Genomic DNA, 25,782 nt, shown 5'->3' with positions numbered 1-25,782 from the left:
GTGTGTTCCGATTCATGGGGAGTGTTGAGACCGCCACACCAATAAACGCCTTTTTCCAAAGTCTCCGCCTGCCAGTGTCAATGTCAGTAAGCATATGGGTGAGTGGAGCGCAGACTCCTGGTCATTGGTGGTGCCTCCCCAGCGTCACTTCTGCGCTCCTCTTTCTCTTTGGTAGATTTGGAATTAACCTATTTACAGAGGTGGTCCCTGACTGGCTGAAGCTACTTGGCATAGCCCGTTTCCCACCGTGACTGGTTCAGAGGTGGGCACATGGTCCAGCCAGACTAATAAGAGAACGAACATCAGAGCAGTGTGGATTTCCCAGGAAGAGCTGCTCTTCTGTTGGGATAATGTGGCTCAATGGTATGAAGTCAAGATGTGCAGGATGTCTATTCTCCATCGCATGGAGAGATCTTGGGTCTATGGGGATAGCACTGGTGGGGAAGGCAATACATGGAGCCTGAGAGTGACAAAAACACCAAAGAATGCAGAGTGGAAAGTCTAGAGAAACTGAGTCCACGATGACATCATTCGAGCAACTGGATCAAAACTTACCTGATGTCTACCTTCACTTATATAAGCAATAAAGTCCCATGTATGTTTAAACCAATTCATGTTAGGTTTTCAATTTCTAGTGATTACAAAGGAAATGAAAATTCTCACTGACACAGAAGAGATGTAGAGGTTCCAGGACTCCAGCCATCACCTTTCTAAAAAGATCCAAGGTCTCTATTTTCCAAAGGCCTCTTTCACACCAAACTTTAGCCAGAATGGCTCACATCCTTTCCTCCCTTGAGACAGGTATTGTTGCCTATGCTTCAGTTATTTGTTTACACTTTCATCTTTGCCCACCTTCCATGACACAGACTGAGATATTTGGTGTCCCAGCCTCCAGCCTTTGGTCAATGAGACTTAAGGGAAGTTTGCTATCAGGCTTCCAGGAATTTTTTCCCTCATTCATGTGAGGAAAGGAATCCTGCTCCTTTCCTTTTGTCATTAGATACAGTTGTGTGAACACATGATGCCTGGAGCTGCAGCAGCCATCTTGTAACTTGAGACAATATGCCAACCCACTGAAGGTGGCAAAACAGAAGACACAAAGAACCCAGATACTTGATGGTGTCACTAAGTTGTTGAGCCACACTGAAACTACCTACCTCCATATTTCTTGCCATCATTTACTTTATCACTTACAGCCAAAATCATCTTCACTGATGCATTCCTTACATTTCCAGTGAGAAACTCAATTGGAAAAGGAAGTCATCCTGCTGAGGAGAGCAGCAGCAAGCCCTGAACTTCACTGGTCCCAGACATTTGATCAGATGACAAATACTTATGGATGTTTTTGTGCCAAACTCTGTGTTAAGTGCTGCTGATAATGACACAGTCTCTATCTTTGTGGAACTCTCAGTTTAGAGAGGAAGTCGGAGGTTAAACACGTAATTACATATTTACATACAAGAAGCAGGAGGTTCAGAGCCTCTAGGACCCAATTCATAGCCAAGGCAAGTTAGGGTCATGGGTTAGAGAAGGGTCCTCTAAGATGGTAATAATTCCCTTTACACTTGAAATATTAACGATGCAGAGCAAAGAATCCTGCTCCAGGTGCAGTAAACTCTAGAAGCAAAGGCCTGGAGGCAAACTAAAGTATGGAGAAGAGAAGCAGGGGTGAAATTTCTGGAAGGGGAGGTTAGAGAGGCCAACAGAGGCCAAACCACAAGGCTTCAAAGGTCACAATGAGGAGTTTGGACAATATCTGAAGGGAAATGGGCAGCCCTAGAAGGGCTTAAAGAGAAGAGGTATGTGATCTGATTTAAGATGAAGGTTCTGGGAGCTGGATGAGGCATAGCCTGGAGGAAGCAAACATTGATATAGGCAGACCTTTCCAGAGTATGAGGGAGGGCACCCTCTTCAGCTCCCAGCCGCACAGCAAGCCCTGCCCGGCCGCCACAGGTCCTTGCCCTCTTGAAGTCTGCACAAACCACACTGTTCGGTTAGCAGGAGTCTCTCCCAGCCCTGGAGTCCCATCTCCTTAGTTGCATAAATACAGGGAGAGTCTTCTTGGGCGCTGAGAGGGAGATGGGAAGTCCCACTTTCCATGTCAAACCGTCAATCACAGCGGGACAGAAAGTCCCTGACTGCTATGGAGGCCAAACAGGAAGTCCCGCCCCCAAAGTCCTGCGCAGAACGAGCCACTCGCCCTGCTCACACCTGTGTGGCCGCCCGAACGGTTTTGGGGCCCCCACCTGGAGGCATGCCGGTGGCCTAGAAGAGAGAAGAGGGACGAGGGACAACCACAAGAGTTACCCTGGATGTGACATAACTCACCCTTTCCCAGTGCTAGCTCGCACCACTTCAAAATTAGCTGAATTCCCTCCATTTGCAAGGGGGAAAATGTCTAGTCACCCTTGGGAGGGATAAGGCATGCAACAACTCAGATTTTATGGGGAAGAGGTGTTCTATCTCACTTCAGAGAGAAGATGGAAGTTTTCCCAATTTTTATGGAAAATAATGAAGGCGTTTTGGGGAAATTGGAATTTCATATATATATATATGATGGAAAGTCCTGTCCAACTTCTATGTATCAAAAAAAAGAGGGGGAAAATATACCAACTTTGTGAACCAACAAGAAAAGCTGAAGGAAGAGAAATCAGACCATCTCCTCTGCCTGACTAAATCACAAATATTTCCACCCCCATTCCAGGACCCTGGGGCACCCATACTCACTGGGTGGGCCTTGATTGGGCTAGGGTTCTCCAGCGGTACTTTGAGGGGCAGAGGCTGTGGGGTCTGCACTGGGGTCACGCTCTGCACCTTCTTTTCCGGTTGGAGGACTACAGGGGTCCAAGTGTGGGGTTGCTTCTTTTTCTTATGCGTCTCTCCTGGGAAAGGGAGGAGGAAGAGAAACAGGAACACTTGATTGGCTGTTCCCATATGCCCATTCAGTCAATGGCAAAAGGAAGCTGGGCTGAAGGTGGATTGAATGAGGTAACTGCTGCTGATTGGTTCAGAGGCTGAACCAACGGGACTCTTTCCAGGGGTGGGTTCCCCACTTACTTCGAAAGCGGCACAGACAGCAGATGCACAGGAGGAGAAGAGCTGCCAGGAGCGCCAGGCCTAGTAGGGACCCCAGAACGATGCCAGCGATGGCCCCAGGGCCCAGGGTGGGACCTGGAAGAAACCAAGAGAAAGGGGATAAGGGGAACAGGAACCAAAGCTGGACCTGTTTCCTGAGCCTTCTGCCTCAACCCTCCGCTTGTCAGAACCCAGGAATCTGAGACCCCCACAACCTCAGTTCATTAAACCTTTCCTGAATGACTGTGGTGCGCAAAGCAGACACATCACTTTGCTGGCCAAGGTCCCTGGAGTCAAAGCTATGGTTTTTCTAGTAGTCATGTACAGATGTGAGAGTTGGACCAGAAAGAAGGCTTAGCGCCAAAGGATTGATGCTTCTAAATTGTGCTAGAAAAGACTCTTGAGAGTCCCTTGCACTTCAAGGAGATCAAACCAGTCAATCCTAAAGGAAATCAACCCTGAATATTCATTGGAAGGACTGATGCTGAAGCTGAAGTGCTAATACTTTGGCCACCTGATGAGAAGAGCCTACTCTTCAGGAAAGACCCTGATGCTGGGAAAGATTGAAGGCAAAAGGAGAAGGGGGTGGCAGAGGATGAGCTGGATGGATGGCATCAATCAACACAATAGACATGAATTTGAGCAAACTCCTGGGGATAGTGAAAGACGGGAGTATGGCATGCTGCAGTCCTTGCTGTTGGGTCAAACATGACTTAGCCACTGAACAACAGCAAATGATAGAAATAATGGAAGAGGAGGTGACATTTAGAAAAGTTGGTGAGGGAAGGTCCTCGAAGAAGTAACATTTGAGCAGAGACCTGGGGAATAAGGAGCCAGGCATGCTAAACAGGGGGACAAGGGTGTTCCAAGCAGCCAGGCATGCTAAACAGGGGGACAAGGGTGTTCCAAGCAGAGGGAACAGAACATGCAAAGACTCAGAAGCAGGAAAGAGTTATCTGTGTTCAATGAAGGCCAGTGTGGGTGGAGGATATGGAATGAAGGTGGAAGAGGTAAGGGTTGAGGTTAGAGAGATTAAGAGGGGCCAGAGCCTGGGCATGAAAGGCTTTTAAGCAAGGCAGCAGCAACGTGATCTGATTTGCATAATTCTGGCTTCTACTTGGAGGATGGATTGTAGGAGGGCAAGAGGGGGCATAAAAAAACCAGGAAAATGGCTGTGGCAGTCCAGGCAAGAGAGGACTGTGGTGTCTGACCAGAGTGTAGACGTGAAGATGGAAAAAAGTAGATGATTAAGAAAGCATTTTGGAAAAAAAAAAAAAAAGAAAGCATTTTGGAATAGAATTTGTACCCTGCTATTGTGTGAAAATTGTATAAATTTTAATTATGTTGGATTGGCTCATAGTGCTTTTCAGATCTACTATATCCTTCTACTTTTCTGTCTATACATTCTATTAATTTTTGAGTTTGATATTGAAACTCAAGCTAAATATCTTAATTTATCTACTTAAAAAATAACTGTATTATATAGTTGAACTATGTGTAACTTTGTTTTGTGTTTCCAAGTCTCCTGTAAATGTATTATCATACTTTCATAGTTTTAAAAATAAAAAATTTAAAACTCAAAAAAAAAAAAGCAAGCATTTTGGAAGGAAGGAATATCTGGAGATATTTGGGATGTTAGAGGTGATGTCAGCACGTGGGTGCTGCCATTTTCCAGGATAGGGAGACTGGAGAGTTGACAGGAGGGGGGTGGACAGGGTATAGTTTGGGGAAACATCAAGAGGTCTATTTTGGACATGTAAAGTCTGAAATGTCAGCTGGACATTCAAAGTGAAGATGTCAAGTAGGGAGGTGGCTTTTCAAGTCTGGAGTTCAGAGGTCTGGGCTGGAGATCAGACGTTTGAGAGCCATCTGAGTATTGATGATATTTAAGGCAGTGAGAGTGGAAAGGCCACACTGGGGAGAAATATAGGTGGAGAAGAGAACTAAGGATGGATGCATCCAATACTTAGAAGCTGGGAGTATTTGCAATTACTGAAACCTGCGTGCTTCACAGCTAGAGAGTCTGTGCGCTGCATGAAAGATCCTGCATAATGCAAAGAAGAACCCATGTGTCGAAACTAAGACTGATGCAGCTAACTAAATAAATAAAAATTTTTAAAAGGAAGTTGGAGAGTGTTACTAATTGTCTCCTCACCAAAAAGATATAGTGCCCGTGAATGTGACTTTACTTGGAAATACAGTCTTTGCAGATGTAATCAAGTCAAGATGATATGCAAAGACTTCATTTCCAAATAAGGTCACATTCATATGTGTTGAGGGTCAGTATGTCAGAATACAGTAGGTCCCCTGCCACTTTATCTGCAGGGGATTCATTCCAAGACCCCCAGTGGATACCTGAAGTCATAGATCGTATCAAAACCTACATAGCTACATTTTTTCCAGCATCACTACTCTGGCCCTTTGGGGTCATTAATAAGTGAAAGAAGGGTTTCTTGAACACAAGCCCTGACATACCATGACAGCTGATTTGACAACTGAGACAGTTTCAAAGTAACTAACAGGCAGGATACGCTGGACAAAGGGATGACTCACTTCCCAGGCAAGATGGAGTGGATGGCGTGAGATCTCATCACACTACTCAGGCATGCAATTTAAAACCTATGAATCGTTTATTTCTGAGATTTTCCATCGAATATTTTCAGACTGTGGCTGACCCCTGGTAACTGAAACCTCGGAAATCAAAACCGAGGATAAAGGGGCTACTGTATCTTTTGCAGGGGGAGGCGTAATTCAACCAATCAAGATGAGATCATGAGGGTGGACCTTCATCGGATATGACTTGCGTCCTTACAGGAAGACAGAGACACATACAGGGAGGAGGAGGAGACTATGGGAGGCTGGAAGCAGAGGCTGGAATAATGCCAAGGATTGACAGTCATTGTCAGAAGATGGAGGGCTTCCCTGGTGGCTCAGCTGGTAAAGAATCCACCTGCAATACGGGAGACCTGGGTTCGATCCCTGGGTTGGGAAGATGCCCTGGTGAAGGGAACAGCTACCCATCCCAGTATTCTGGCCTGGAGAATTCCATGGACTGTATAGTCCATGGGGTGGCAAAGAGTCAGACACGACTGAGCAGCTTTCACTTTCGCTTTATCAGAAGAGAGAAGGAGGCAAGCAAGGATTCTTCGCAGAATCTCAGAGGCAGGGACTTCCCTGGGGGTCCAGTGGTTAAGAATTCGCCTTCCAATGCAGGGGATGTGGGTTTGCTCCCTCATTGGGGAACTAAGATACAATGTGCTTTGGGGCAACTAAGCAACGAAGCAACAAAGCCCCAGCGCAGTCAAAATTTAAAAATTAATTTAAAAATGGAATCCGCCTTATTCAGATGGGACGCACGGTTCCATTCCTGATCGGGGAGCTAAGATCCTACATGCCACAGGCAGCTAAGCCCCATGAGGCACAGCTAAAGAAAAGCGCACGTGCTCTAGAGCCCAGGTTCCACAAGAGAAGCCCGTGCGCCACAAAGACACACAGTACAGGAAAAAAAAAAACCAAAAAACAGCTCAACAATCTCAGAGGCAGCGTGACCCTGCACAGACTCCTGGCTTCCAGAGTTGGCAGAGAATACATTTCTGTTGTTTCCATCCACACAGTTCAACGTATCTAATTACGGCAACCCCAGGAAACTAACGCAGAAAAAGAAGGAAGATCCAACTAAACAGACTTGAGAGGAGGAAGTCCAGGAGAAAGGCTCCAACTCACCGGCCTGGTAGATCTGGCTTTGGGAGGGCATCCCTGGCTGGCCCCACAGGGTGGGCAGGATACGAAAGACCCAGGTCCTGGGGTTCTGAAGAGGGAGGGGCACCACAGCTGAACACTCCCGAGGCCCCAGGATGAGCAGGGAGACCCAGTCCTTGGAGGCGATGGCTCTGCCTGGGTCAGGGCCATCCACCCGTGCCTGGACCCGGAAACGGCTGATCAGGGCCCCACGCTCCACATCCCAAGTCAGCACTGCTGCATCCCGGGTTCTCTGCAGCCTCCACGAGGAGATGGAGGGTCCTGGGGGAGTGAGGGGGGGGTCAAGGTGGAAGCTGGATTCACCGGTCCAAGAGGGAGAGGAATGGGGGTCACGGACCTGGGCTCCTAAGTCCTAGGAGCAGATGGTCTGGAGACCCCAACTCCTGGATCTAAGAAAGGAAGAGACTGGGGGCCTGGACTCTTGGGTCTGAGGGAGCAAGGGTCTGAGGTTTCCCTGGAAGAACTGACTGGGGTCCAGGATTCCCTGAGGGATCAGGGATCTGGGGGTGGGAGTCCTAGGGTCTGGGGTTGGAGGAGGCCCAGGACCAAGATTTCTGTGTCTGAGGGAGGAAGGGCTGGGTGGGGGTCTGGAGCCCTAGGTCTGAGGGAGGAACTGGCTGGAATCCCAGTCTCCTGGGTTTGGGAGAAGAGAGGTTCTGGGAAAAGGTGGGACTCACCAGTGAGGGTGATCTTGTCGACCCCAGCCCCCAGCGCCCCACTGCACAATACAGAGTAATTCCCCAGGTCCCGATCCAGGCTGAAGTTGCTGATGAGAAGTCTCCGCCCGCCCTGGGTGAGCCGCAGGCGTCCCCCGCCTCCTGGGGCTAGGGGCCGCCCTTCCCGGGCCCAGGATGCTCGGGAAGGTGGGGGGCAGCCAGAGGCAAGCAGCGCTACCTCTGCCTCCCCGGCCCGTGTCTCCTCCACGATGGGGTGAAGCAGTACCTCTCGGGGGGCCTCTACAGGTGGAAGAAACCCAAGCAAGAAAGTCAAAGAAGGAGTCCTGCGCCCTTTGGTGAATTTAATAGGGCAACTTAGCCACAAGAGGAAGAGCTGCCCTTTCACTCCCTCACTCATTCTTTTATCTGACTTCCTTAACGAGGACTTATGAAGTGCATGCAACTGCTGCTAAGCCGCTTCAGTCGTGTCCGACTCTATGCGACCCCACAGACAGCAGCCCACCAGGCTACCCCGTCCCTGGGATTCTCCAGGCAAGAACACTGGAGTGGGTTGCCATTTCCTTCTCCAACAGAGGAGGTCATATTATTCTCAACCCTTTGTTGCTCTGAACACGTGGGAAAGTGTCAGTTTTCTTGGTGGGTCCAGGAAAGAAACTTTGGACCGGCCCTTGCTTGAGGTATAGAGAAAACCTCCGAACATCCGTAGGGTTAACAACAGAGGAAATCCCCCTTCTTCGGGTCTTAAAGGAGCAAAGCAGTACCCCCTCCTCCTCGGGGTAAACAGTAAGGAAATCCCACGGGCTCTCACCCGGGGTGACAGTGCACGTGCGTGTGGTCACCAGGTGGCGAGCAAGGCAGGTGACGGGGACGCCGCTGAGCCAGGGGTGGGCGGGGACCACTGCCTGGAGCACAGAGGACGCCAGTCCCTCCTGGACGCCTTCAGGAAGACCCTGGAACTTCAGGGAGGCGGCAGGGACCCCGCCGGGCCACGAGCAGCGGAAGCGGAGGCTGCGATCCCCGGGACCCCCTTCGACTGAGCACTGAGGGGACCCGGGGGGCAGATCTGTGGAGGAAAGGGAGAGATCAAGGGGTCAGTCGGCTCTGTCCGCGTTCCCCGCCAGCCCCTTCACTCCTCTTCTTCACCTGACCCCGCCCCGTAGGCACTGACCCCGTCCATTCTCATGTAAACCCTTCTCGCTTTCAGGCAACTCCAGGGCTACGTGAACAACCCCACTGGCCATCCTTGCTCCTCCCCTTCTCCTGGGCATCCCTGTTCCTCTACAGAGATCTCCGCCCCTCCCTGTCGGCCCCGCCCCCTGCTGGCCCCGCCCCCTCCAGGAGTCCCAGCCGCTCGCTGGTACCGCCCCTTCTCCCGGGCATCCCCGCCCCTCCATGCTGGCCCCGCCCCTGCACCCTGCCCAGCACCACTCACCCGCCACGGTGAGGTTGAGCAGCGAGCGGCGGAGGCTGCCGGTGCGCGGGTTCCTGGCGATACAGGCGTAGGCGCCGGCTTGGCTGGGCCGGACCGCTGGCAGCAGGAAGCGCGGGCTGGCGGGCACGGCGGCCTCGGCGGGGTCGGCCAGACTCCAGGTGATGCTGGCCGGTGGCCGCGAGGCGGCGGTGCAGCTCAGGGTCACGTTGCTCCCCGCGGTGACATAGAGGGCGGGGTTGGCATCGCGGTTCGAGGAGACAGTGATGACCGGCAGATCCGGGCCATCTAGGCAGAAGAAGTGGGTTGAAACCGCGAAGGTCGGGGTCATCTGGGGCCGCCCCAGGATTTCCGAAGACTGGACATCCTCCCTAGGGACTCCAGGAGCCTGAGCCCTCAGATCCGTGTCCCCGACCGGAGGCGTCCCCCTACTCACAGAAAACACTGACGTCGGCCGCAGCCTCTGTGTGGCCGAAGGGGCTGTGGACGTGGCAGGTGTACCGGGCGTGGTCGCTGCGCACTGGACGCGCTATGACAAGCTGGTCGCCCTCTGCGCGGATCCGCGGTGGCTCCGCTCCCACAGACGCCACTGTATCCAGGGCGCGTCCATCCTGCGTCCAGCTCAGCTCCCCGCGACCCGGCCCCCACCCCATGCAGCGCAGCCGGAGCTCCGCTGCTCCCTCCTGGGTCTCCGGAGCCTCTGGCTGCAGGGACAGCTCGGGCAGGGGCTCTGGGGAAGGGGGCACAGGCTCAGGACTAGGCTCTCAGTCCCCGCGTCCCTTAGGTCCGAGACCCACTCCCTGCCACCTCTTACACCCAGGACCTGGCCCAGCTGAGTCCCTGTCTTAACCCTCCTCTTAGCCCCAGGAATCCTCTTCTCACAGACTGAGTCTGAGTCCCCAACTCCCTCCTCTCCGGGACTCAGGAGTCAGTGCCCCCAGGAGTTTTGGTCCCCAGGTCCAACTTCCCTAAAGCACCGGCCTTGACCCCCAGCTCCTCTTCTGCCTCTTCCCAACCCAGGAGTCCTCTCTCTGTTTGGAACCCCTTACTCTGGGGGAGGACACACCCACAGAACAGCAGTAACCTGCCCACCAGCAGGCCCCTGTGGTCATCTCTCTGGACCTCAGAGCCCACTTACCATACACACCCACCGTGAACTCCCGGATCTGCCGGGAGACCCCGGCCCGGATGACCTCAGCTGTGTAGACCCCAGCATCCTTCAGCTGAGCAGAGGTGAGCTCCAGGTCCCCTCGGACCTGGTCAAATTGTAGGCGGTCTTTGTAAGCAGGGTCCAGGCTAGTCAGAGGGGCCCCTGACCCCAGGGCCCCCGCTGCTAACACCTTGGAACCTCGGCGCCAAACCACCAGAGGGGGTGGGGGGCCAGGGCTGGGGACTGGAACCAGCAGGAGCTGGATGGTGGTCCCCACCAGGACCGCAAGAGGCTCCTCTGCCTGTGAGGGGAAGCTTATCCCCGCATGGGCCTCTGAGGACACTTTGGAACCCAGGCTCTGGGCAGAGAACTCAAGATCCCCATCCTTAGCGGAGTATGTTGAAGCTGGAGCCTCCACAGAGACTTTAGTATCGGGGACGTGAGCAGAAATGTTGGAAGCTGGGGTCCTAACAGATAAGGGAGGCTCCCTGCTTGGGGCAGCAACTTGCGAACCCAAGGTGTCAGGAGATACATTGGAACTGGGGATTCCAGAGAAGGGTTCCAGATTCAGATTTTCACTCTCAGCAGAAATATTGGACCCAAAGGAATCGTTCAAATTCAGCCCCTTGGGAGACCATTCGGAAAGCGGGGTATCCGTGGAGACTTTTGAGCCTGCCGTCTGATCTGGGAATTTCCAGCTGGGGGGATTGGTGGAGGAAACTTTCGCACCCGGGCCCTGGGAAGAGCTTTCTGGGTCCGAGGAGAGTCTGGTTCTCTGAATTTCAGAAGAGGCTTGGAAGGCGAGGATCTCTACTCCGGAGGCTGCAGAGGAGAGGAGGGGAGGGTGTTGCTGGGCTGCAGAAAAGGGGGCTGGTGGGGAACCAGCTGAGCCAGGGGCTTACCCAGGAGCAGGAGGAGCAGCAGAGCCTGTGAGGTATCCATGGTGCTGGCCGCACCCGCGAGGATACTGGAACAAGACCTGGGGCCTGCACTGATCCCTCCGGGGCTGGACGAGTCTGACAGGACTGGTAGCTTCCTGGGCGGGGAAGAAAGACAGATGTAGTGGGAGGTGCCAGGATCCCCCACCCGGATCTGGTGGCTGAACCACCGACTCCACCCTATTTGTCCTCATCAGCTGGTCCCAGCTTGGGGTGGGGTGCCTAACCTGACCCCTGCACTCCCCAGTTGCCTGGGGTCGGGGGAGGGGGAGGAAGGTGGTGAGAGTGGAGTCCCAGCTGGAAACTTAGTAGCAAGCTTGTGGAAAGGGGCAGGGGAGGTGAAGCCAGGAAGACTGCCCGGAGGAGGGTGAGGCGCCCTTTCAGAGAGCCCCCCCCCCCTTAATGGCTGTGGTCTTCTCCCTCTGCAGCCTCCTGGCCTCTGGTCCACTCTGCCCTGCCAGGCCTCAAATACCCCTGTCTGGTCCTGCTCCTCCTCTGCTCTCCATGGTCCCCTTTTGCCCTCAGGGCCATTTTGAGTGGCTGTCTTCCACCCAATCAAATCTCCTGAGACCAGAGCTGTGTCTCCTTGACCCCTAGACCTTCACACACCCTCTGTCCCACTAAACTTGGGATCTTTCCTCTAACCCCACCCTCCAGCGTTCTCTATCTCCAATCAGCTCCACCTTCTATAGGGATGCTGGAAGCCCTCCTCCTGCCTTTCTTCCCCTCATTGCTGTCTATCTCCAGATCCCATACCACCCCCTTGGCCCCCTGAATCTCTCTGCTCCATCCTTTCCTCTCTTTCTCCTGCCATGACCCCAGCACAGGCCCTGACTTCTCTCTCTGTCCCCTTGCCTCGCCTCCTCCCTCCAGCCCGTGGATCCGGATGGTCCTCGAGTCTTTCTAACCCCAGAGCTGCTCCCCCCGCCGGCCAACCCTCACAGCCCTCCCGTGGCTCCCCCTGGGAAGACAACCAAGTTCCTCATCCGAACATCCAGGCCTTGCATCACTTAGAGCCACCCACTCCTTTTCCCCTCCAGCACTTACTCTTTGAACAGCCCACCATTCTTCAGCCCATATCTCCCCTTCCAGCCTTGGCCTGGACAGTTTCCTCTGCCTGGAATGTTCTGGCTCACTCCCCCACCCCCTCCCACCTGGCTAAACCACAACTTGTCCTTCAAGTCTCACCTTATTAGGAACCAAAATAATAATAATTACCCACTTATCATGGGTCAGGTACTGTGCAAAATGCTTCTCAGGCATTATCGGCCAGAGCCCCTTCTAAACGCTCCATGAGCTGAGTGTTTACGAACAAGGATACTGAGGCTCAGAGATGTCAAGGGACTTGCTGGAGGTTGCCCAGGCAGGGGGAAGAGCTTAGTTTGTGATGGTAAGGCTGCTCACTCCTCCTGAGAGCTTCCCCCACCACCCCATGCTAATGATAATAATGGTCATAATACAGAATGAGCATGTTTTGCATGTCAGGTATGGTTCTGAAGGTGCTATTGTAATTAACCCTTAAAAATCCCATGGGGTAAGTTTTGTAGCTTTAAAATGGCAACAGATGCCACACTTCTTCTATTAAGAAATAGGGTCTATGCCCCCTTTCCTTGGATCTGGGTGGGCTCTGGGACTGTTGGACCAAGAGGGTACAGCACAAGTGGCCCTGTGCATTTCTGTATCTAGGCCTTGAGAGACTGGCACTGTCCATTCCCTGTACTGTGGGACACTCCCTCCTGGGAGCCAGCTGCCATGCTGAGAGGAAGCTCAATCATCCCCATGGAGGCTGGCCCCTGGCCAACAGCCAGCTCAAGTCAACAGCCCCAGCCAGCTTGCCAGACACGTGACTGGGGTATCTTGGATTTCCCATTAGAGCCACCCAAACAGATGCTGCATGGAGAAGAGGCAAGCTGTCCCTGCCAAACTCTGCCCAAACTTCAGATTTATGAGCAAAGTAATTGTAGGTTTACGCCACCAAGTTTTAGAGAAGTTTGTTATGCTGTGATGGGTTTCCCTGGTGTCTCAGTAGCAAAGAATCCTCCTGCAATGCAGGAGACTTAGGTTCAGTCCCTGGGTCGAGATCCCCTGGAGGAGGGCATGGCAACCCACTCTAGTATTCTTGCCTGGGAAATCCCATGGACAGAGGAGCCTGGCAGGCTACAGTCCACGGGATTGCAAATAGTCAGACAGTACTGAAGCGACTTAGCATGCATCTTATGCTGTGACAAACAAACAGAAAACAGGTATCATTACTAACTCCACTTGATGGAGGAAGAAGCCCAGGCTCAGAGAATAGGAGCCTGCCAAAGGTCCTCCCAGAGCCAGGGACTGGCTAGGCTGGGAGCTGAACCTGGGTTAACCAGGCCCTTAACCACTATACCAAGCTCTTACTGTTTCGATCGTCCACATGCGGAAACTGAACATCAGAGACAGGAAGTAACTCACTCAAGATCTCACAACTGGTAAGTATGAGAGTGAGGCTCTAAAATCACTATCTCTGACTCCAGGACCCAGTTCTTCGTCCCCTCCCTAGGTTTGGATTGTCTGTTGCTTGTCTGTCTGCCCAACCAGGACCAGAGCTTCCGGCCTCATTCCCTCTTGTGCCCCAAGTCTCAGCAAAGGCCGGGCACCCATGTCTGTCCCTCCTTCAACACGGAAGCTCCTCATAGGTAGGGACCTGATGCGACTCACTTGGGTCCCCAGTGTCCCCCAGCACAGGACCTGGCAACATGGCAGACTTGAGTAAATGTTCGCTGAATGAATCAAAGAATGGATTCCCGGGGAATGAGTTAATAGAGACAGACGTCGGAAGAGTCATGGTTTTATTGCTGGGTTTCAGGGAAGGGGCTCAGATGCGCCCAATCTCCTTCAGTTTGGCCACCAGGTCCTCTGTGGTTTCCACCTTGACGCCGGCTGTGCGCTGGGGCGGGTCTTCCACGCTAATCACGGAAAGCTTGGAGGTCAGGTCCACACCCAGGTCCCCTGCCTTGATCACCTCGATCTTCTTCTTCTTGGCTTTCTGCACTCGGGAGGCCACGGTTTCACAGGGCTGCCCCAGCCCCTGCCCACCCTCTTGCGGCCCCCTTCCATGCGTGCCACACCTGCAGAACCACTCCCACTGGCTGAACCCTTCTGGATCTGCCCACTGGCCAGGGCACATGTGACCTCTTACAGGGCCACACTTGGTGTGGACAATTCCTGCTAGCTGAGGTGCCCTGGGGAGCCCTCCTATTGTGGAAGCCCCCCTTTAGTCAACCACCATGGGAAGTCCTTCACTGGCTGGAAAGGGCTGCAAAAGTCATCCTCTAGCAATAATGACTCAATGGACCTTTGGCCAAGATGACCAATTGCACTCTCCTTGTTGGCTGAGATGACTCAGTGAACCCTCCCTGTTAGATGAAATGACCTACTAAACTCTCCCTATTGGCTGAGATGACTCACTGAACCCTCCCTATTGGCTGGGATGACACATTGAAACCTTCCTATTGGCTGAGACGACTCACTGAACTCACCTATTGGCTATGATGACTCAATGAACCTTCCATGTTGGATACATGACAAACTGAATGCTCCCTATTACTTGAAATGACATGCTAAATTCTCCTGTTTGCCTGAGAAAACACAGTGAACTCTCCCTATTGGCTGAGATGCTTCATTGAACTCACCCTATTGGCTGAGATGGCCCACTATGTTCTCCCTATTAGCTGAGATGACACATTAAATTCTATTGGCTGAGACGACACACTAAACCCTCCCTATTGGCTGAGATGATACACTGAACTCTTCCTATTGGCTGAGATGACAATCCATTCTAGAGTCTACATGAACAGTGAATTCACCATGTTTGCCAAGAGACCACATGAATTCTTCCTAGTTAGCCATGATGGCCTAAATAATTCTTTCCTGTTGGTAATGATTACCAGCAGAACCCTCCCTGATGAACCAAGATGATCTAATTGGCTAAGATTACACAGTGAACTTTTCCCATATGTTGGAATGAAGGGTAACCCTTCCTATTGTCCAATGAAGCCTTTCCATTAGCTGAGGTGACCAGAAAACCTGCCCTGTTCACCAAAACAGCACCCTCTCCTGGAACTCTCACTATTGGCAGAAATGATTCAGTGAACCCTCTGTTAGCTAGACTCACCAGGTGGCCCCTTCCTTTGGAGGAGACATCCCTTGGGTCTTCTCTCCTCCCACCTGACCACCAGTAAGGCATGGGGCCTGCAGCACCAGCCCCTCCGCAGCCCCCCAGTGGCCCCTCTGCCAAGTACTCACCATGATATTGGGCAACGTTGCATAGCGGGGCTCGTTGAGCCGCAGGTCAGCAGTCACCACCGCAGGCAACTTCAGGCGCAGAGTCTCCAGGCCCCCATCAATCTCCCGCTCCACTTTGATCTTGTCCCCTTCCAGTGTCACCTGGGAGGCGAATGTGCCCTGGGGAGGGACAGCGCCGGGGGCACACAGCGGAGGTTAACTAAGAAAGTCACAGAGAGGGATCTCGAAAATCCAGGGGAGGGTGTCTTTCTTGGGAACAAGGGTATAGATCTTAATATCCTAAACCTACCCACTGGATCTTCCTTTCTTAATGATAATGAACATGTGTTGACTATGGGACACTGTTCCAAGTGACTGAAATGTATTAAGTCATCAGATCCTCTTAGGAACTCTATGAGGTAAGTGCTATTATTCCACTTTACAGATGAGGAAAACTGAGGCAGAGAGAGGCTCAAAAACATGTCCAGGCTGGTTCAAGGCTCATGTCATGGTCTCATTTACCCACCTTTCTGTCCTCAAGAGCTCCTTTGAGGCCTCTTGACAACAAAACCTCATGTGTACCTTGATCCTCAAAACATCCTCTGGGGCCCCATCTCCTTCACATAGTGCCCACCCTCAGACCCAAGGCTCTTGGGTCCTTCGCTCCTGAATTACCATTTCCGGATGTGACCTACACCCTCTGTCTAACCAATTTGTTCTCTCTATCATGTCACTTACTCACTGGACAAATCTTTCAGGTCTCAACCGGAATGTCCCATAAGTCTGGCTGTTGGAGATATACCATGAACACAACCGATAAGGTTCCGGCTTTGGGGACGTTTATCCTGCAGTGAAGACCACCAGTAACCAAGTAAACACACAGTGGCGACTGGCCAGATGTGGCTTCTGAGCATGTAAACTGTGGTTAGTTCTACTGAGGTGCAGATGGAATTTTTCATTTTATTTCATTAATTTAAATTTTAAAACCAATAAGCAAGATCCATTATCATAACTGTGGTGATGATTTCATGGGTGTGTAATATGTGTGTAACACGTATCAGGGTTTACTTAACTGTACACTTTATATAATGTGCAGTTTATTGTAGAGGTCAGTTTTATCTCAATAAAGCTGCTGAAAAAAAGGATATTTGATGGTTATTTAAGCCTGTTTGGAACAACTCGGGCATGTGAATCTACTTTTTCAACAATGAGTTTTAGGAGTCTAAGTATTTCTGATAGAAACTGAGCATCTGAATTGAAATACTCTGTAAATATAAAATACACACAGGATTTCATAAACCTCATACCAAAAACCAAAAGAATGTTAAACAGCCCAATATTTTTTTTCTGTGACATGTTGAAATTATATTTTCGATATATTATGTGAAATAAAATAAGATTGAAATAAATTTGGCCTCTTTTACTTTTTGAATGTGGCTGTGAAAAATTTTAAATGACTCCTGTCATTTGCATCTCTATTAGGCGGGAATGGGGCACATGGGTTTGGGGAGGGGGCATATTTCATAGATGGTGGGCAAGGTAGGCCTCTCTGAAGAGGTGAAACCTGTGGAGAAACCTGGAGGTGAGTGAAAAACCCTGAAGCGATCTGAGAGAACCCTGTTCCAAGCTGAGGGAACAGCAAGTGGAAAGGCCCTGAGGCAGGGCCAAGCTGGGTGTGGCTGAGGAGCAGCAGGATGGGGAAGGGGTGCGTGAAAGCCCAGAGGAGGCCTGGAATCTTGCATATGTGACTCCACTTTTGCCCACTGGAGCAGCCATCCAGCTTCACACCTGCCTCCCCCCAGAAGGGCAGAGATGGGGTGGCTGTGTTCTGAGGCCCCAGGCCTTCAGCAGATGGTCCCCACTCTGGCCTCACCTGTGGCCAGTCCAGAAATCCAGCTGTCATCTGCCCTGTCTGGTTACAGTCATCATCGATGGCCTGAGTGGAGAAGAGAGAAGATTGTACAATGATGGGGTTTCTCAGGTACCATTTGGGCTTTTGTTCTAGAAAGGAGGCTGGCAGACATCTCTATAACAGGCCAGGTAGAAAATATAAACTCTCTCACGGTCATTCAGCTTTGCTTCTATAGAGCATAAGCAGCCATAGACAATAGGTGTCTACATAAACAAATGTGGTAGCATTTCAATAAAACTTTATTTATAAAATCAGTGGTAGCCATGGACCAATTTGCTGACTCCTGGTCCAAAATGATCCCGTCCTCTCATTTAGGCCCGGAGAGAGGCAGTCACTTGTTGAGGAGCACATGAGGGCCCCTGGTATCCCTGATGCAAAGTCTTTGCCCCTTCTCTAAATATTCCAGAGGTATCGCTCTAGGTACACCCGTTCTGGTTACACAGAGGAACTACATGAATGGCATCTGGGCCAATGGGAACGCTTTATCTCCGACCCCAGTGATTAGTTCAAGGATGCGCACGTGACTCCAGCTGGACCAATGAAGAGTCAGCTCTGAAAGTTTTGCTGGAGTCCTTGGGATAGAGGTTCCTGTCTTTCTGCTGGGGTTCTCAGGCTGCTGGGATGTGAGCCTGGAGCTACAGGGAGTAAAGCCAAGACAGAGTTACAGACTGTACAGCATGTGGGACCTGGATCAAGCTGTGCCTGAAGCTTCCTTACATGAACTAATAAGTTTGCTTTTTGGCTTCAGCCAGTTTGAATCATGATTCTGCCACCTACCTGCTTTCCCAGCAGCACCAGGTCCACCTTCTCCTTCTCTGCAAGCTTGGCCAGGACCCGAGCCACCTGCAGGGGACCCAGGTGATTCGCTTCTGCAGCTGGCACCTCCACGTGGATGCCCCGGTCTGCACCCATGGCCAGAGCGGTGCGGATTGTCTCCTGCCGGGCAAAGAAGGGGCTTGACTTGGCTTCTAGACCGAGGGGGACCCAGGAGTCCAGGCCCCCAGTCCCTCCTCCCTCAGACACAGGAGTCCAGGCCCCTGGCCCCTCCTCCCTCAGACCCAGGAGTCCAGGCCCCGAGCCCCTCCTCCCTCAGACACAGGGGTCCAGGCCCCGATCCCCTCCTCCCTCAGACACAGGGGTCCAGATCCCCAGCCCCTCCTCCCTCAGACCCGGGAGTCCAGGCCCCCGGCCCCTCCTCCCTCAGACACAGGAGTCCAGGCCCCCGGCCCCTCCTCCCTCAGACCCAGGGGTCCAGGCCCCTGGCCCCTCCTCCCTCAGACACAGGGGTCCAGATCCCCAGCCCCTCCTCCCTCAGACACAGGGGTCCAGGCCCCTGGCCCCTCCTCCCTCAGACCCAGGAGTCCAGGCCCTGAGCCCCTCCTCCCTCAGACACAGGGGTCCAGATCCCCAGCCCCTCCTCCCTCAGACACAGGGGTCCAGGCCCCCAGCCCCTCCTCCCTCAGACACAGGGGTCCAGGCCCCCAGCCCCTCCTCCCTCAGACACAGGGGTCCAGATCCCCAGCCCCTCCTCCCTCAGACCCGGGAGTCCAGGCTCCCGGCCCCTCCTCCCTCAGACACAGGGGTCCAGATCCCCAGCCCCTCCTCCCTCAGACCCAGGGGTCCAGGCCCCCGGCCCCTCCTCCCTCAGACACAGGGGTCCAGATCCCCAGCCCCTCCTCCCTCAGACACAGGGGTCCAGGCCCCTGGCCCCTCCTCCCTCAGACCCAGGAGTCCAGGCCCTGAGCCCCTCCTCCCTCAGACACAGGGGTCCAGATCCCCAGCCCCTCCTCCCTCAGACACAGGGGTCCAGGCCCTGAGCCCCTCCTCCCTCAGACACAGGGGTCCAGGCCCCCAGCCCCTCCTCCCTCAGACACAGGGGTCCAGATCCCCAGCCCCTCCTCCCTCAGACCCGGGAGTCCAGGCTCCCGGCCCCTCCTCCCTCAGACCCAGGAGTCCAGGCTCCCGGCCCCTCCTCCCTCAGACCCAGGGGTCCAGATCCCCAGCCCCTCCTCCCTCAGACACAGGGGTCCAGATCCCCAGCCCCTCCTCCCTCAGACACAGGGGTCCAGGCCCCTGGCCCCTCCTCCCTCAGACACAGGAGTCCAGGCCCTGAGCCCCTCCTCCCTCAGACACAGGGGTCCAGATCCCCAGGCCCTCCTCCCGCAGACCCGGGTGTCCAGGCCGCTGGCCCCTCCTCCCGCAGACCTGGGTGTCCAGGCCGCTGGCCCCTCCTCCCGCAGACCCGGGTGTCCAGGCCGCTGGCCCCTCCTCCCTCAGACCCGGGGGTCCAGATCCCCAGCCCCTCCTCCCTCAGACCCGGGGGTCCAGGCCCCCTGGCCCCTCCTCCCTCAGACAGGGGTCCAGGCCACCAGCCCCTCCTCCCTCAGACCCGGGGGTCCAGGCCACCGGCCCCTCCTCCCTCAGACCCGGGGGTCCAGGCCACCAGCCCCTCCTCCCTCAGACCTGGGGGTCCAGGCCACCGGCCCCTCCTCCCTCAGACCCGGGGGTCCAGACCCCCAGCCCTTCCTCCCTCAGACCCAGGACTTGGGGCTCCAACCCCTCCCCAGGCCCCTCAGCACCTGGCACTGGGCAGGCCCACAGCTGACGGCAATGATTTCCTTCACCAGCTTCTTCTCCTTGAGCCGCACGGCCTCCTCCACGGCGATCTCACAGAAGGGGTTCATGGAATGCTTCACGCCATCTGTGACCACACCTGTCTTGTCGGGCTTCACCCGGATCTGCTCAGCCAGGAGGGGAAGGGGCAAGGTCAGCGGGAAGCAGGTGAGGAGGCAGAGGCTGAGACACCAAGCTCCACCCAGGCTGGATGGGGACCACGTGAGTGCGTGCTAAGTCACTTCGGTCTTGTCCAACTCTTTGCGACCCTATGGCCTGTAGCCCGCCAGGCTCCTTTGTCCGTGGGATTTTCCAGGCAAGAATACTGGAGGGGGTTGCCATTTCCTTCTCCAGGGGATCTTCCCAATCCAGGGATGGAACCTGTGTCTCCTGCCTGACAGGTGGATTCTTTACCGCTGAGCCACCAGGGAAGCCCCCGAATAGAAGTAACTGTCCCATAGTCACGTGGTCAGTCGGCAGCGCCCTGGGCCTCAAGCACTCTAGTCTCCTTCGGTACCACCTGACAAATCCTGGAGGAGAAGTCGGGGAGCTGTGAGACAGGACAAGGGGGGCCCCCGCCCAGTGTGATGTTGGAGGCTATCAGGGGAGGATTCCCTGAGGCAGTGGCAGTTGAGCTGAACCTGAAGGGGAACTGCACTGAGGAGGTGAAGTGTGTGGGAAAGTGTCAGGGGTGGGGGGAGCATGTGCAAAGGAGTTTGAGGAGTCCCAGGGGGCTGGTGTGGCCAGGGGAACGCAGTGTGCTGTTGCAGAGGCTGGCAAGGGCTGGACTGGTGTGATCCTCAAGATGCCCACATCCTAACCCTTGGAACCTGTGACTGTCGCCTGCATGGTGACTGTTGCCTACCTGGTAAAAAGGACTTATGCAAAAGTGCTTACGTTCAGGATTCTGAGAGAGGGAGGTTACCCAGGATGAACCAGGTGGACCCAAAGGAGTCACAACCTTCCTTATAAGTGAAAGAGGGAGGGGAGAGAGTGTCAGGGTCCAAGAGACAGACTGAAAATGCTACACTGCTGACTGAAGACAGAGGAAGGGGCCACAAGCCAAGGGATGCAGGAAGCCTCCAGGAGCTGGCAAAGGCAAGAAACAGATTCTCTCCTGGAACCTCTGGAAGGCACACAGCCCTGCTGACACCTTGAACTTAATCCAGTAGACTCACTGCAGACATCTGACCTCCAGAACTGGAAGAGAAGGAATCTAGGTTGTTGGGAGTCACACAAGTTTGCGGTAGCTAGTTACAGGAGCAACAGGAAAGGAATATGACCGTCCAGGGCCCAGCATGCTCCACCAGAGAGCTGGGCCTTGATCCAAAGAACAGCGTAAAGAGGTGAGCGCATCCAGCTTAAGTTTGCACAAGGTCATTCTGGATCCTTGATGGAGAAAACTGGAAAAATGGCAAGAGCGGAAGTGGGGACTGGGTGGCTGGGTGGCTGTTGGTCACTGAAATCAGAGATGACTCTGGTTTGGACAGCCGTAACAGTGGTGATGGGGAAGTGGATGGATTGGAAGTCTTTGGAGGTGAAACTGACAGGGTGCTGGGGTGGGGGAGAGGGAGTGGTGAGAGGTAAGAGAGACTCTCGGGTTTCCAGTGGGTACATTAGCACAGAGTGGGGGACGCTGAATTGGGCTCCAGCCTGAGGGAGAGATGCCCAGAGGAGCCTGGCTTGGGAGCCTACATAACCTGGCTCAGAACCTTCCCTCTCTCTTTTCCTTGAACAGAGCAGATCCAGAGTAACAGCATGGCCCGGCTCGGAACACTGGGATTCTCTCTCTTACTATTTCCCTGCAGGGGTTTCTCTGGGCCTGGGGGGTGGGGGAGGTGTGGCTCTTCCTCCCACCCACAGGCCAGAACTGAGATGGGAATGTGGGATTTGGGGAGGGGTCTCCCAGTCTGCCTGTGCCTCAGGGACTGGTAACATTAAAAGGAGGAGGGGGAGAAAGAGAAAAAGGACCACCTTATCTCAGTTTTGAAAAAGTCATCTTGGCACTAACAATAGGGCACAGACTCTAGAACTTCATCAATTTACTTTACAGAAAAAGCCATGGAGCAAACACCATGCACTGAGCCCATGTTTTGTTTTTCCTACTAGAACCTCTACTGGGTGGATCACACAGGATCTCCCCAGACAGGCCCTTGGCTCCATCCCTCACCTCCTTCTGCCTTCCCTGGCCATCCGCCTCAAACTGCAACCCTCTCAAACTCTCCCTGTCCCGTCTGACTCTGTCTCTTTCCGTCACAATGCCCCATCCCCCGCCACATGACATATGTCAGACTTGTCTTCTCCCCAGCAGAATGTCAGCTCCACGAAGACAGGAATTTATGTGCACTTTGGTCATGACCGTATCCCCTGGGCCTAGCACAGTGCCTGGCACATGGTGGGTGCACTGTAAGTATTTGTCAGGTGACTAAATGAGAGCATGCTCACAAGGGCACCTGTCCGCTCACCAGTCACTTACTAAACAGCATGGAAACTAAAACACCAAAGCCCTTTTTTTCATTAAAAAAAAAACAAAAACAAATTCAAGATAGGAGTTTCCCCTTTATAGACAGGAAAGTGGCCCCTCTAATCAGTACGAGGCCTCACTGGGGGGAGTCAGCAGGGGCCAAAGGAGTGCCCCAGCCTGTTCCAGCCCTGGCAGGACGCCCAGCCCCGGACTCCTAACTCCCAGGGAAAGAGAGATGTGAGCTCTCTGATAGCAGGGATCGTGCCAGCTCATCTCCAGGGAAGCCCTTTGAAGCTTGAGTTGTTTCCAGGCTTCAGAAACACTGCTTACTTAAATTACTTAAGTCGGGAAACAATGTTGGCCTGAAAACTCAGTATGGTCTTTTTTTCTTTTTTTGAATAAAGATATTTTTTATAAATTGAGGGAGATGATTCAGTGAAGCTTCCAGGCTTTCTCTTTAAGGTGCAACAAATTAACCCTCAACAGAAACAGGCAGGCGCGCCTCCAAGGGCTTTATAAGCCTTAACTTGTTTAACCATCCAAAGAGCCCAGGAGGTTGGTTCCTGCCACTGCCATTCCCACTTGCTAGATGGGGCAACCGAGGCACAGAGAGGCCAAGCAGGTGACCATGGAAGGCCTCAGAAACTAGGTGACGCTGAGCTGAGTCTGAACAGAAGTGAGGAAGCGATGCTGGAAACACAGAGTTGGGTCAGGTCTTGCACATACCCTGCCTCCGCCCCCCACAAAAAGAGCTGCCAATCTGGGGGTGGGGGGTGGACATCTGGGCAAACAGAGGATCTTAATCCAGTGTGGGAAGGGCTGAGACCAAGCCCAAGGGGCTGCGGGAGGGCCCAAGGACACATCAGAGTAGCCTAAAGGGATGAGACGGTGGGGGGGGGGCGTTTGGGGAGGTGGTGACGTCATAGAATCCCTTAGCCCTACTACAATGGATGAGATGGGAATTAGGCAGGACAACGGAGGGATAAGAAGCAGAGGTGGGAGGGTGGAGCTGGAAAGGCACCCAGGCAGAAGGCACAACAGGGGCAAAGGCACAAGGCAAGAAGCAGTCTGGTCTGTTGGGAAAGTCTGAGCAGCTTGGAGCTGCAGAGGCACCAAGGAGGGGTGATGGAAGGCCAGGGGGCCAGGGCTGGACCACAGAGAGGCCTGAGCACCAGGCTGAGGGACTGGGACTTTGTCCTCTGGGAGCTGGAGAGAAATGGGATGATGGTGGGGGCACAGGGTCAGCCCTGGGGATAGGAAGCCCCCTCCAACTCCAAGGCTTCGAAGGGATGAACCGAGGGGGAGAGACTGGGGAACTGGGGAGGAGACGACACTGAGGGCTCAGTGGAAGAGGAAGCCTGAACCGCTAGAGAAGAGGGAGCAGGGCAGAGAGATGGAGAGGGCAGGAGGCACCGGGCTGAGAGATGACAGGCTGCGGGGGTGAAGGAAGGAGGCTGGGGTGGTGCCCCAGCTCTGGCCGGGTGCTTAGGGAGTTGGCACTGTTTGAATCACTTTTTTTCTGAACAAGGGACATTAACAAACACATCCAGGGAGACACCCTGGGGCACTGTGGGAGGGGCGGGCAGTGCCAACACTTCGGAAAAAGGACAGGAATTCATATAAGGAGGAATTCACACTTCCGCATTTGGCACAAACACCAGAGGCACCCATGTGTCAGGTCCTGTGCCGGGCGATGTGAGGACCTAAGAAAACATTAGTCGCTCAGTCTTGTCCGACTCTTTGCAACCCCATGGACTGTAGCCTGCCAGGCTCCTCTGTCCATGGAATTCTCCAGGCAAGAATACTGGAGTGGGTAGCCATTCCCTTCTCCAGGGGATCTTCCCAACCCAGGGATTGAACCCAGGTCTCTTGCATTGCAGGCAGATTCTTTACCATCTGAGCCACCACGGAAGCCCAAGCTGAGACCTAGAGCTGAGTCAAATGTGAGCCTTTCTGATGGGTGAGACAGGCATCTCAGGCCAGGGACTAGGACTGGCGCTGTGGGAGGCTATGGGAGCCCAAAGGGACAGTCAGAGTGGGGAGGACACCAGGAGAATTGGGTTGCAGGACCCCCAAACAAGCTTTCTCCCCAAATGTTGGAGGCAACTCCCCTGTCACATGGTGCCAGAGCTGTCATTAGGCCAAATGAGTGTCAGGTGGAAATGAGAGGAGGCCCTGGCTGCGTTTTGATCCTGACTGCTGCTGCCCTGCCGGGTGATCTGACAACCAACAGAACCTCCATGGGCCTCAGCGTCCTCACCTATCCAATGGGATTCATAATATCTAGACGGTATTGAAAGGACTGAATCAGTTCATCTCCGTCAAGAACTAAGAACGCTGCCTAGTGCATAGCAAGGACCCACTTAACGTGAGCTCTCAACAATCACTACAGTTTTCATACGTGGGCAGGCTTCCAGGCCCTGTGTTGGGCAATGCTGGGGAAACAGAGGTGTACTCAGGTGTACTGACAGGGGTGGGGAGGTGGGGACAGACATGGATGGACAGTCACGGCCTTCAGTCTGGTTCAGGCCAACTATTGAGACAAAGTGGCTTGAGGGAGTCTGTCTGATTTACCTCTGTCCAGACCAGCTTCTCTGGGGACAAGCCCGGTCCTCAGGGACCCTGCCCTCCACCCCTCTCGTGGAGGCTATAAGCTGTTCCATCAGCTTGTCAGATTGGCTTTCATCTTTAGCAAACCTTTCTCCTTCTGAGCTAGAGCCTCCTCGCTCGCCCTGGGGCTGGATAGCTTATGGGTTCCCAGAGGACTTCCATTATAGCACATTGCCTGTGCCCATCAGTCCTTTGAGTGTGCAACGCAGCCGAGTGAGTGAAATCCTGGCTCGTGTTCAAAGGCACTAATTGGGGTGAGGAGTCAGCGGGACCTGGCTAGGAATCCCGGCTCAGCCCCTTCTCAGCCGAGTGGCCTCTCTGTGACTCAGTTTCTTCGTGCGTTAGAGGCCACGGCTCTTCCAGCAGGTAAGAAACAGAGACGGTAACTCGCCCCGCACGCAGTTCTCAAGACACTGAGTATAGAACTGGCGGAAGGGGGACGGGGTCATGACCCCAGACGGGCTGGATTTAAATGAACCAGGACGGGAACCTCAGAACCTCTCCGTTCGGTGATCTCCGCCCTCAGATGTGACTCTGACGTTTGGGAGAGCGGCAGACACGGGAGGTACCAGAAGACCCTCATACGGTGGGCGCTCGTGACCCCGGAAGTACACGACCGCAGGGTTCAGGGAGGAGGGGGGGCCCGGTCACCTTCACCGCGAAGTCGATCACCCTCTTGACAGCCACGAGCGCGCGCAGCTCCGCCATCTTCTCGCCGCGGCGACCCGCCGGGTCGGAACTCACCTTCTGCCTCCCTGACCGCTCGCCCCGTCCCCCTGCCCTCCTCTGCGCCTGCGCCCCGCGCCGCCAGCCAGCCAACCGCTGCGGCGCCCGCCTCCCCGCCCTGACAGAGGACCAATCGGGAGGCCGAGAGGCAGTGTCGCCAGCATGCGAGGGC

General features: G+C 53.9%; 2 protein-coding genes across 3 annotated transcripts; both read right to left on the bottom strand.

The window, feature by feature from the left end:
• Positions 1-596: 596 nt before the first annotated feature.
• Positions 597-11,120, bottom strand: VSIG10L (V-set and immunoglobulin domain containing 10 like). Its single transcript, XM_081514616.1, has 10 exons — positions 10,993-11,120; positions 10,079-10,912; positions 9,377-9,670; positions 8,944-9,228; positions 8,320-8,574; positions 7,512-7,790; positions 6,799-7,095; positions 3,058-3,171; positions 2,728-2,882; positions 597-2,265 (listed from the first exon to the last, which is right to left on the bottom strand). Exons 1-10 carry the CDS (start codon positions 11,030-11,032, stop codon positions 2,206-2,208), a joined length of 2,613 nt encoding a protein of 870 aa, XP_081370742.1. The 5' UTR covers positions 11,033-11,120; the 3' UTR covers positions 597-2,205.
• A 2,713-nt stretch (positions 11,121-13,833) lies between these two features.
• Positions 13,834-25,672, bottom strand: ETFB (electron transfer flavoprotein subunit beta). 2 transcript variants are annotated; one of them, XM_081514810.1, is made up of 6 exons: positions 24,849-25,672; positions 19,777-19,935; positions 17,975-18,133; positions 17,159-17,221; positions 15,307-15,465; positions 13,834-14,047 (listed from the first exon to the last, which is right to left on the bottom strand). In XM_081514810.1, the coding sequence occupies exons 2-6, from the start codon at positions 19,879-19,881 to the stop codon at positions 13,877-13,879; spliced, it is 657 nt and encodes a 218-aa protein (XP_081370936.1). In that variant the 5' UTR covers positions 19,882-19,935; positions 24,849-25,672; the 3' UTR covers positions 13,834-13,876. The 2 variants fall into 2 exon arrangements, with proteins under 2 accessions (XP_081370936.1, XP_081370935.1); XM_081514809.1 differs by having other exon boundaries at positions 25,536-25,672.
• Between the last annotated feature and the right edge of the window lie 110 nt (positions 25,673-25,782).

Source organism: Giraffa tippelskirchi, chromosome 7, assembly GCF_054371585.1.
Source record: "Giraffa tippelskirchi isolate mGirTip1 chromosome 7, T2T-mGirTip1v1.2.pri, whole genome shotgun sequence".
Lineage (NCBI taxonomy): Eukaryota > Metazoa > Chordata > Mammalia > Artiodactyla > Giraffidae > Giraffa > Giraffa tippelskirchi.
This window is presented reverse-complemented; position numbering and strand designations above follow the sequence as displayed.